The 11516-nt window shown below is 42.9% G+C and overlaps 1 protein-coding gene across 2 annotated transcripts in view; it reads left to right on the forward strand.

Annotated features, from left to right (window-relative positions):
• Window positions 1–11516, forward strand: part of Chrna7 (cholinergic receptor nicotinic alpha 7 subunit) — a 109100-nt gene that overhangs the window by 36677 nt on the left and 60907 nt on the right. For both annotated transcript variants that reach the window (XM_005357810.2, XM_026784381.1), the window contains one exon: window positions 11341–11385. In XM_005357810.2, the coding sequence (XP_005357867.1) occupies window positions 11341–11385 (45 nt within the window). The remainder of the gene's footprint in view (window positions 1–11340; window positions 11386–11516) is intronic.

Genomic DNA, 11516 nt, shown 5'->3' on the forward strand with positions numbered 1-11516 from the left:
TCTCTCTCTCTCTCTCTCTCTCTCTCTCTCTCTCTCTCTCTCTCTCCCTTCCTGAGAAAACTGAAACTTCTTGCTGTAACCTATCATGGATGGTTACTGTTTATGATGGTGCTAGGGTATGGTGACATTGTGGGGGCTAGGGCAAATGTCCTAGGTTTAATGTCATTCTTTTCCTGGGCTCCCCTCTGAGTTGTGATCTTCACAAGTGTCTCTCCATTGGTTTGTAGCCCTCTTGTTATCCAGAGAACTGCTGCAGTGTTCTAGAGGGGAGGAGTGACTGATGAGGCTCTGTCAGGAACATAGGCTTTTCTTATTTACGTGAAGACTCTGCATCTGTTCCCAAAGTTACTTTCTGTTTGCTTTTAATAGCCGCAGAGGAATCTTGCACATATACCAAGAGAGCATGGTCCAGTTCCTAGAGATAAAAACTGTGAAACTGTATGACATCCGGTGTCTATGGTCATCCTTACTTTTTTTCAAGTTCACACTCAGGTTACAGTGGTTATCAAATCCCCATTTAAGCACTGCTATAGTTCAGGACTCTGGGCTATGCTTTAGCATTTGCTGACATGCAGATTTTTGTGTCACACTTTACCCTGCAACCTTAGTGCCTCTTGTGTCTTGAGAAAAGCCATTGGTTTTTCAGTCTGTTTGGTGTTTTTCTTTTAAGTATAGGAGTGCTTGATGTTAAAGTCGTTGCATGCTGGAATAGAAAAGAAATGTACTTTATTGGGTTTTAATTCCTTCATTTCCTTTTGAGGATGTTGTACTTCCTTAATCTGAGGATTCATTGTCTACTTTTGGAAATCTTTCCTTCCTTGACATTTCTTCTGCTCTTTTTGTGTGTGTGTGTGTGTGTGTGTGTGTGTGTGTGTGTGTGTGTGTGTGTCGATGTGTATTGGATATTTTCAGTTTGTTTGTTAAAGCATGTTTTCCATGTCATTATGTCACATTGTCTTCCACTTTCTGATTATCATTTCTATTTTTCCTAATCCATTGTCCTATTTATCTTTTAGTGTAAACAGAGACTGTACTTTTGTTTCCCATCTTCCCAGACCAGAATAATCAACACAAAAAAACTATATTAATTACAACACTGTTTTGCCAATGGCTCAGACATGTTACTAACTAGCTCTCCATCTAAATTTGTGGAGATGTGTTCCGATGATTTGACATCCTCTCCCTTACTTGTGAAGAACATTTCCTATCTTCCTGATATGCTTATCTGATTTTTTTTAAAATAATTTTTCCAAACTTTATTTTTTTAATCCCTTGGTCAAAAATAATTTCTTGCCTAATATGTTTTTTATGTTAAACCTTAAAGATCTTATATTAATGTTTCTAAACATAGTTAATTTTTGTTTATTCTTCTGTTTGGTCATTTATTTATTCTGTTGGTTGGTACTTCATAGCTTTAGTAGTCTAGAGCTACGTGCATGGTTTGTAAAGTTCTCAGGCACTAAAGGCTGTTTAAGTTTGAATTCTCTGAAAGAAGACAATATTCTTAGGAGGTTAATAGTCTATCCTGTTTCTTGTTTTGTGTCCAGACCAAAATGACAAATTTTATTTTTGTTCTCCCAGTGGGTTCTTCTAGTGTATGGTGGGTACCATGAGAAAGATGCATGTGGAGTGGAGGCTTGGTAGAAGGGTCTTGTCCCTTCCACATAGGCACCTCCCAGTTCACTGGCTTTGCAGTTGACTGTAGTGGCAGGTCACACACTTGTAAAACTCTCTTAAAGACAGGAAGCCATTGAAGAGAGTCCTTAAACATCATGATAAAGATGTTCAAGTGCAACTCTTCACAGTTGGTGGCTTCTGGTGTCCCGGGTGGGGAATGACTCAGTTATCCTTAAGGGGCTGGCCACTGGGACTTTGATGGTGCTCCGATGAGGACATGAGCAACACAAATTGAACTTGGTATATTATTTTTTCTTTTGCAGAAAGGGCATAAGGGTGGGTTGGTGGACCTGGGAAGAATGAGAAGCAAATGTAAATTTCCAAATAATTAATAAAAATATGATGTTGGAAAAATATTCTCTTTAAGTTTGTTGTTGAAATTTATTTTTTCTTTCTGGTAAACTAAGGGTTACTTTTAAATTGTCATTTGTTTTATATCCCTTTTGATACTGTGTAGCGGCCTGTAGTGTTTAGGTACTATGTAGCAGCCTGTAGTGTTTAGATACTATGTAGCAGCCTGTAGTGTTGAGATACTGTGTAGCGGCCTGTAGTGTTTAAATACTATGTAGCAGCCCATAGTGTTGAGATACTATGAAGCGGCCTATAGTGTTTAGATACTGTGTAGCAGCCTGTAGTGTTTAGATACTGTGTAGTGGCCTGTAGTGTTTAGATACTGTTTAGCGGCCTGTAGTGTTTAGATACTGTGTAGTGGCCTGTAGTGTTTAGATACTATGTAGCGGCCTGTTGGTATTCAGCTAATGGAGCCTGCTGTTTTTCCTGGACTCTGAGAAGATGCTCCGCTTACATCTGGGAACATTCCACTCCCCTGCAGGTGCTGTGCTCTCTGAGCCAACCCAGAGTGCCCTCTTGATTTCACTTCTGTCTCAGGCTTGTTGCCTAATTGACTTAATCTCCATTTTCCATCTACACAAACTGCTATTACCTCATGCCAATAACTCGATTTTTAGCTGTCTGTTTTGTCCCTTTCTGTTTCTAACTTATTAACTATGTAATAGTGTTATTTGGGCTCTCAGATGATTTATTTAGGTCTGCAGATTTCCCTCTCATTTCTTTCCATTATCTTGTTACCTTGATTTTTTAAATCATTTTAATTTAATCCAAGACTTTATTGAGTTTTATAACAAGAACTGAGAAGCATGCTTGGGCCTCTTGCTTGGGCCTTTTCTAGACTGTTTATTTTCCTGACTGTGTTTATTCGCCTTAGCTGACGGTTTGCCTTTCTTTTCTTATTGAGGTTAGCACTTTCTAAGGGTCGTTTGCTTCTTCGCTTCTTCCATCATACTATGGATGTGAACATAGTTTGTTGCTTATTTTAGTTTTCATCTTATTATGTCATGCCTGTTCTTAATTGTATTCTTAATGCTATAATAGCCATGAATTCTTTTTCTTGTCATTCTTTTTTTAAATTGCACCCTGGTTCATGTTTACTTGGTTTATTAAATCAATGACTATATATTATTTATAGAAATACTAGACATCAGTGATAAAAAGCAGGAGAAGTTGCTGCTTCTCAATCTTGTTTCTAGAGGAAGGGGTGTAGGAAAAGGCTAGGCAGTGGATACTGAGGTGGAGTAAGAAGATCCGATATGGCATTGTGCATTGGACTTTTTGTGCATTTAGAGCACCGTGCGTTGCAGAAAGCCACAATAAAGCATTTGTATAGTTTCACTGCAGAGTTCAGGCAATAGGTATGCTTAATGAGTCTTAAACAGTACATAATGCACACATATATCATGTAGAGAAACATCACAGGTACATCATACATTATGTGTGATTTTATGATTTTTTAGTATATCAATTAAAAATAAATTTAAGCTTTGTATCCAAGTGTCTGCTGTGATCCCAACTACTTGGGAAACAGAAGCAGCAGGATCATAAGGTCAAGATCTGCCTAGGCTAGGGAGTGAGTGCCCAACCAGCGGCTTAGGAAGACATGAGCACAAAAGAAAATTTAAACAAGGGGGCTGACATGACATCAGAACACCTGTTAACATGAGGGAGCCCCAGCACCGCTTGGTAAATAAGGATAAAGTTTGAAAGATAGTGAGCAAATGGATAAAGAAATTCTGTTCCTAACTTCTGTTCACACACTTCATTCTTTTCCCATTTGTCTTTTGGCCTGTTGGGATTCCTTCCTTGGGATGTCAGATCTTTGATGGATTACATGGGAGAGAGCTCTTTGGAAAAGCCCCAGGCCTCACTGATGCTGTCTGAATCTTAGTATCTCAGGCCTCTGGACTCTTTTGAAGATGGTTGCTTTTCACTTGTTGCGCATGTTTGTTGTGATCAGTGTCAGGATGCCCAGTGCTGGTTGAGGAAGGAGGCTGTTTTCAGCATAGAGGTATGCAAACCCTTGCTCCCTCTTCAGGATATCTGAGCTGTGTGTCTTTTCTGCCTTTCTCCCTCCAGTCTTCTATCCCCACCGCCCCTGCCTTGCTCACCCCCAAGGCTGCTCTTCTCTCTGTTAGGTTCTGCTACTGCAGTCTGCCTGCCAGGCTTTGTTCCTTGTGGGAGACACGAAATGCCTTCAGTGAAGGGAACCTGCGCATGCAGCTGAAAATGCACCTGTGGATTTATCTGACATGGGCACCTTTGAGTGCAGACAGTGAGGTGGGAGCTCTTTCTTGGCTGTGTGTCTTGTTGCCTTTCAGTATCTTGAGTGAGATTCAGAGGGGGAAATGACAGTTTCATTATTGTCCAGGAGACACTGCCTCTGCATATTTGCAATTATCCGGCCTAAAGGATTCAGCCTGATTGTCTGGGTTTCTAGTTTGCTTTCCTGGGTTTTTCTAAGGTAGATGATGTCAGCAAGGAATCAAACACCCATCACTAAGTAGGAAATGTTTTATAAAAAAAAATCTGTTATATTCTGCTTTGATTTTTTAAAAAATCCCTTAAGCCCTTTCTTCTGTATCACTTCTAAAAACAGTGCTCTCAAGCAATGCATGATTGGCTCTGATAGTTAAAAATAGAATCAGAGAACTCAGAATCGCCCAAGAAGCTATTGTTGCAGTAGTTTCTCAAGGGCTGCAGTCTGCCACAGTGGGGACTGGTTTTCCAGCTTCCCTGTCTTGTGTTCGGATACTCGGGATGTAGCCACACTGTTTCCACTGGTGAAAATCCTTGGTGAAGCTCTCCCCTGTGCTAGGTGCTTGTGTATAAAGATCCCAGTAGCCAAGGATCTAAGGATCAGACATTCTACTGCACTCATTGCGGGGGTGGGGGTGAGGGGGCATCTGTGGATTCATCTGTCACAGAGTAACTGTCTACCTGTGTACCAGTTCTGAAAATGAAATGAGGCTGCTAAACACTTAGTTTCTAAGCCTTGTCTTTAGCAAGAGTAAAACAACCACCCCAAACACAGGCCACTACATGTAGAGGAAATGCTAGCAATTTGGCCACTCTGTAAGTGTTTGAGCTCCATTGTGCTAGCAGTCACTCCTCTGGTCACCGAACTATGGAGAATTTCTTTGGGACTCTGTGTTCTAGATACTGTGGGTGACTTTTCTTGCCGTTTGTCACTTCTGGGTTTGCAAATAAGGAAGCAGTCGTGACAAAGTTCGGCAGCCACTGGAGTCTGTGCAGGCAGTGAGTGGGAAAGCCCAGGTCTGCCTGTGATCTCCAGACTTTTCACATCATTCCTAGGCAAGACCTTGAACAGTCTAGACTGAGGGTGAGGAAAGAGCTCTCTGTACCCAGCAGGTGAGAACCGGGGGTAGAGAATGCCAGGCCTCTTGCAGTCGGCTTCAATCTTTGATGCTTAAGGACTCCTTTATTCTCTTAAAGGTTTTGAGGATCTTTAGTCTTTTTAATTTTATTTATTTATCACGTATATAGTAATCTACCTGCTTATACACCTGCCTGTACACCTTGTTGTTCCTGCTTATACACCTGCCTGTACACCTTGTTGTTGCTGGGAATTGAACTTAGGACCTCTGGAAGAACAGCCAGTGCTCTTAACCTCTGAGCCATCTCTCCGGCCCCGATCCTCGGGTTTTATGTGTATGTGTTATAGCTTTCTACATTTTACTAGGCTGAAATTTTTTGAAATATATATATGCAAAAATTATGTAAAGTTCATTCATTTATAATGATAACCCTATTAGGTTAAATATTACTTCCAGAAAAACTATTACTTTTCCAACACATAACCCTTTGCGTGAGAAGGGTTATTGTTTTATAGTTTTGCAAATCTTTCTTTAGTAATTTGTTTAGTAGGTGATTCTTACGTGTGTCTTTATTCAGCCTCAGGCCAATCACCCACCATAGCATGTAACCTCAGTAGAACTCTGTCCTTTGCTCACAAGCAAAAAAAGAGAAAAGAGGGAAGTAATATGTCACTATTATGAAGAAGTTTTAACCTCGCTGAGTCTCTTGAGCAGCGCTTCTCAACCTTCCTATCTCTGCGACCTTTTAAGAGTTCCTCGTGTTGTGGTGACTCCAACTATGAAATTATTTTTATTGCTACTTTATAACTGCAGTTTGCTACAGTTATGAATCTTAACGTAAATATTTTTTTGTACATAGAAGTTTGCCAAAGAGGTCAAGACCCACAGGTTGAGAACTATTACCCGAAAGGCATCCCAGATTGCTCTCTGAGATCTTCTGTCTGGAACAGATATCAAGTGTCAGTATTGTTGTTGTTGATATAAAATCAAACATTACCAAAGTGTTCACTGTGGCAACATGGGCTCAAGAAGATATTTTAGTTCAGAATACATAATATCTGGTCAAAGAGATAGATGATTTGGATCTCCGCTTACGTTTCTTTAGACAGGGTCTTAAATCCGTAGGCCATGCTATTCTCAAACTCTTGATCCTTTTGTGTCAGCCTACACAGTGATGGGATTATCAGAGTGCACAGCTCACCTTCTGCCTTAACTGTGTGAGCCAAAGCCAGAGGCTTGCTCACGGTCTCACAGTTGACGCATGGATGCATTACCTTCTCTTGGTCATAAGGCAGTATGCGTTCATATAAAAACATTCAAAAACAAACGGGCATAGAAAATGAAATTTGGGAGCCCACCTGCACATTTTCAGTTACTTAAAATAATAACTAGCCTTGTTGGGTTGTCTCAGATAAAAACATGGCTGAAAAGAGATAAAATAAGTCATGTTTGTTATAAACTGTAAGAGCGTTCAGCAAATGTGAATTTATATCTTTCTGAAATTAGACGGGGTTGATATATGGCTTTTTTCAGAGCTTTGTAAAATACTGTGGAGCATCATCTCCTCGTAACTCCCAAAGGAGTGACAGCTGGAGAAACGTGAGACTGCGTGGCAGACATCATCGGAACCCTCTGCAGGCTGCATTAGATGCACCATAATTTAAGGTTGATTCCTTAAAAGCATGTCACACAAATTGAAGGGTGCTCTTCACTGATGTGACGGAGGGCAAGTCAGCTGACAGTGAGGCGCTCTTGCTGGGCTGCAGGTTCTATCTTGCAGGAGGGCTCCATCAGGCGACAGCTATGCAGCCACAATTGCTAGCACGGCTAGCACCGAGTGACGTCTTGTCGACTAGATGGCACTGCTCCTCACTCGTTTCAGGAAGCTTTTGTGGTAGCTGTTACTGTTATTTCCCAGGAGAGAAACCCTGGGTAGTACGCACTGGTAGGAGCCGAGATAGACTGTGCCCCTCCGTGTTGCCCAGCCTCTCGTGGCAGTAAGAGCCAGATGGTAGCTTGAAGAAATCTCTCCATGGATCTGAAGCCCTCACTAGCTGTACCAGAGCCACACTCTGGTTTAGTGACCTTGGGCATCCAACCTCCAAATTGAGAAACAATACTTGCTGTTTGTCAGCCTCGTGGCTTATTTTTTTTATTTTTTTGGTGTTTTGAGACGGGGTTTCTTATGGAGCCTTGCTGTCCTGGAACTTGCTCTGTAGACCAGGCTGGCCTTAAACTCACAGAGGTCCACCTGCCTCTGTCTTCTGAGTGCTGGGATTAAAGGTGTGAGTCACCACCACTTGGCTAGGCTTATGATGTTTTCAGTAGTGTTGCTGCTGCTTAACTTTAATTTTGTTTTTATTATATTTTGCTTTATTTATTTATTCTTGAGGCAGGGTCTTGTGTAAATCAAGCTGACCTCATAGCTGAGCATCATCTTGATATCCTGAATCTTCTGCCTCCACCTCCCAAGTTCTGGGATTATAATTATGTGCCACCACAGCCAGCTTGTTGATGGTGTTTGTTATAACAGACCTAGACTAGAGCTATTGTTGCTTGTAGGATACATGTGGTGTGCTGGTGCGGGAGAATTGTCTGTATTCTGTTAAATATGTTTTAAATAAACGCTGAAGCCGGGCGGTGGTGGCGCACGCCTTTAATCCCAGCACTCGGGAGGCAGAGGCAGGCGGATCTCTGTGAGTTCGAGACCAGCCTGGTCTACAAGAGCTAGTTCCAGGACAGGCTCCAAAACCACAGAGAAACCCTGTCTCGAAAAACCAAAAAAAAAATTAAAAAAAAATTAAATAAACGCTGATTGGCCAGGCAGGAAGTACAGGCGGGTCAACCAGACAGGAAGTAGAGGTGGAGCGATGAGAACACAATTCTGGGAAGGAGAAAGCCCATTCCTCCCAGTCCAGCCCCGACCGCCAAAGAAGCAGCATGTGCCCCCCACTCCAGTGTGATGGCTGTGGTGGGAATACCAGCACTAACTGTATAACTGCTGTGCCCCTCACTCCAGTGTAATGGCTGTGGTGGGAATACCAGCAATAATTGCTGAAAGAATACAAACTTGGCTGGACCATAACTTGTAGAAAAGCCTTGTGTGATGTCCAAGGGACTTGTGTTTTGACCCTCTGTGTAGTGAGCTGTAGTCAGCATCCCCCCTGTGGAAGCAAACTGGTAGACTGTAAATATATGAGCGTGCACACATGTGCCTGTATGGCAGAAGGCTTCATATGTGGTGGGAAGGAAAGAGAGACCTTGCCACCTGACCAAGGGTGACCGGAGAAGAGGAGATCCAGATGGAGAGTGGCAGCATCCTGCCTGGCGCCGGACTTCCTCTGCAGCCTGGTGTGGACCTCTCTGGCTGGCATTGCTGTGCTGCCAGGTGGTGAGTGGCTGCTGCTTGTTGATTACAGTTTGAGGCTCTGTGCTTCGGTCCCATGCTGCGACACAGCAAGGAAATTCAGTGTCACTCTAATGAGGTTTCTGTCCAGACTTTGGAAAGAAGAAAGGCTTTTAATTAGATTGGTAGTAATTGAGCTCCCAAACCACAGAAGCCTCTCTCAGGAGAGGCAGGCACAAATACAATTAAAAAGAAGAAAAGGCACCTGAATGGAATTCTTGCTAACTCTAAGTCCATCAGTAACAATGGCTGCCTAGTAACTTGAGGCAACAGATATACATCCTGAAATATAATTCTGTGCATGTATACACATAGACACACACACAGACACACACTATATATACATACATATATATATATACATATATATATATAAAACTATATAACTATCGGAGAACATTTGCTCATCATAGAGCATGGGACATGTGAACCTGCAAATGTTTACTAGTAAGCACTGTGGCACATTTTAGTTTAGTAAAGTAGATTTGTTTCTTGCTTTGATCAAACTGTAGATTCTTTTGGACTCATCCTGGCTTGGGATGGTGCTTTGTCCCAGGCCCCTCCCACAGACAGCTTGGTCTTTTCTCATCGCACCTTCTTCATAAGCACCCAGCAGATGAACATCTAAGCACAGGAACATCATGTATCAGCCTTGCTGATCATTGTCCACAAGGGGCAGTGTTCAACTCTCATATGCATTTCTAGCCACTAACTGCACCCCACCCTGGTAGATGCCCCGTGCTTTTGGCCAGGGGTCGGTTTTTGGTGAGTCTTTGTCAGTGAACCCAGCCAGGTAGTTCTTATACAACGATTAAAGGGGCCACTTCTTGGCAGGACTTCGTTAATACTTTCCCTGGAGGGTATTGGTGGCTAATGCTCTTAGTCCTTTAGTTAGAATTGAGGATCCCAAACTGACCGACAGCATTTTCAGTGTAACTATCACCTTGCACATTTTTTATTATTTATTTATTTATTAAAGATTTCTGTCTCTTCCCCGCCGCCGCCTCCCATTTTCCTCCCCCTCCCCCAACCAAGTCCCCCTCCCTCGTCAGCCCAAAGAGCAATCAGGGTTCCCTGCCCTGTGGGAAGTCCAAGGGCCACCCACCTCCATCCAGGTCTAGTAAGGTGAGCATCCAAACTGCCTAGGCTTCCACAAAGCCAGTACGTGCAGTAGGATCAAAAACCCATTGCCATTGTTCTTTTTTAATTGAAATTTTTTCCTTATGTGTGAAGGGTGTTTTGTTTGCATGTGTGTATATGCATCAGTTGTGTGCTAGGTGGCCAGAGAGGGCAGAAGAGGGCATTGGATCCTATGGAACTGGAGTTACAGATGATTGTAAGCTGCCTTGTGGCTACTGGCAATAGAACCTAAGTCCTTTGGGAGAGCTTCCAGTTATCTTAACCAGTGAGTGATCTTTCCAGGATCGCTTTGCACTTGTATTTTGCTGACGCAATTGGGTGTAGCCAGCTATGTGAAAAAGAGTTGGTGCCAAGCCAATTGGAAGGACCTCATTTGATAAGACACCTTTAGATGGTGTGCTACTCGGCTTTCTGGTGCTGGAATAAACACCTGAAAGAATGAACTTATACGGAGAAAAGGCGTGGCTCACAGTTTTTGAGAGCCCAGTCATTAAGAAGTTGGTTCCCTTGCTTTTTGGCTTGTAGTGAGGAAGCACATCATTGGGGAAGCCTGTGGCAGAGGGAAACTACCCACTCCAGGCCAGAAAGGGAAAGCTAAGAGGAAGAAGGGCTGGCATTTTAATATGTCTGGAAAATGCATGTTCTACTTCACCCATTTGACTCATCTTGTAAAGGCTCTACCACCTCTCAGTAATGCCAAGGTGAAGATGGTGCCTTTAGCATTCCAGGGGAGACTTAACACCCGAGACCCAAACCTAAGAGGTGCTCAGTGTCCGAGCCAAACCATGGTACTTGTGCTCTCCCAATCACCTGGATGGTCTGCAGACTTGAACCCCAGCTGGATCCTATTTTGGAAATGGAGAAATGGATTCTGAAATCAGAAAGACAGAAGTGTGTTGAGCAAGTATTTGTAAGGTTCCTACCTTCCTGGTCCTGTGTTTACTCGCTTGCTTGTATTTATTTAGGTGTCAGGGGTCTGACGTGTGGCCTGCTGGGTAGAGAAAGAGGAAAGAACCCAGCCCCGGGCAGAGATAAAGCAGGTGTATGGCCCATTTAGACCCTAAATATGAGCCAAGAGCTCCCCATGACCACGCTTCTTCCTGGGGGAGTGTAAAGATAAGTGGCCTAGGACTTTAGCTGGCATCATTTCTGATGGCGGGATAGCCCGATTTTAACTTTCTTCTTTATATTTTGCCATCCGTTGTAAGTGCTCTGTAATAAATGTGGAATTCCTCAGGTAAATAGAAAAGCTTGGCTCTGGGGAAATGCTGCTGGCATAGATTTGGAAGTGCATGGTGCATTCTAATTGCCACATGTAACACCGATCCCCAAAGTCAGATTTGGGCATAAATCATTGTATCATAGCTCCTTTTGTGAAGCACCGAAGCCATATTTATGTCACCCTTCTCTTTTTGTTTTTTTTTTAAGGATGAGAAGAACCAGGTTTTAACCACTAACATTTGGCTGCAAATGGTAAGTTCAGGCAGAGGCGGCCCTTGCCTTGGGGCCTGCCTCTTTCTGCCCCGTGTGCATGTGCCCGAACTGCAATTGCATGGGAAGAAGTACCTGAGAGACATAAGGCTGGTGCCCTGACCCCATCCCAC

Source organism: Microtus ochrogaster, chromosome 22 (genome assembly GCF_000317375.1).
Source record: "Microtus ochrogaster isolate Prairie Vole_2 chromosome 22, MicOch1.0, whole genome shotgun sequence".
NCBI classification, from domain to species: Eukaryota; Metazoa; Chordata; class Mammalia; order Rodentia; family Cricetidae; genus Microtus; species Microtus ochrogaster.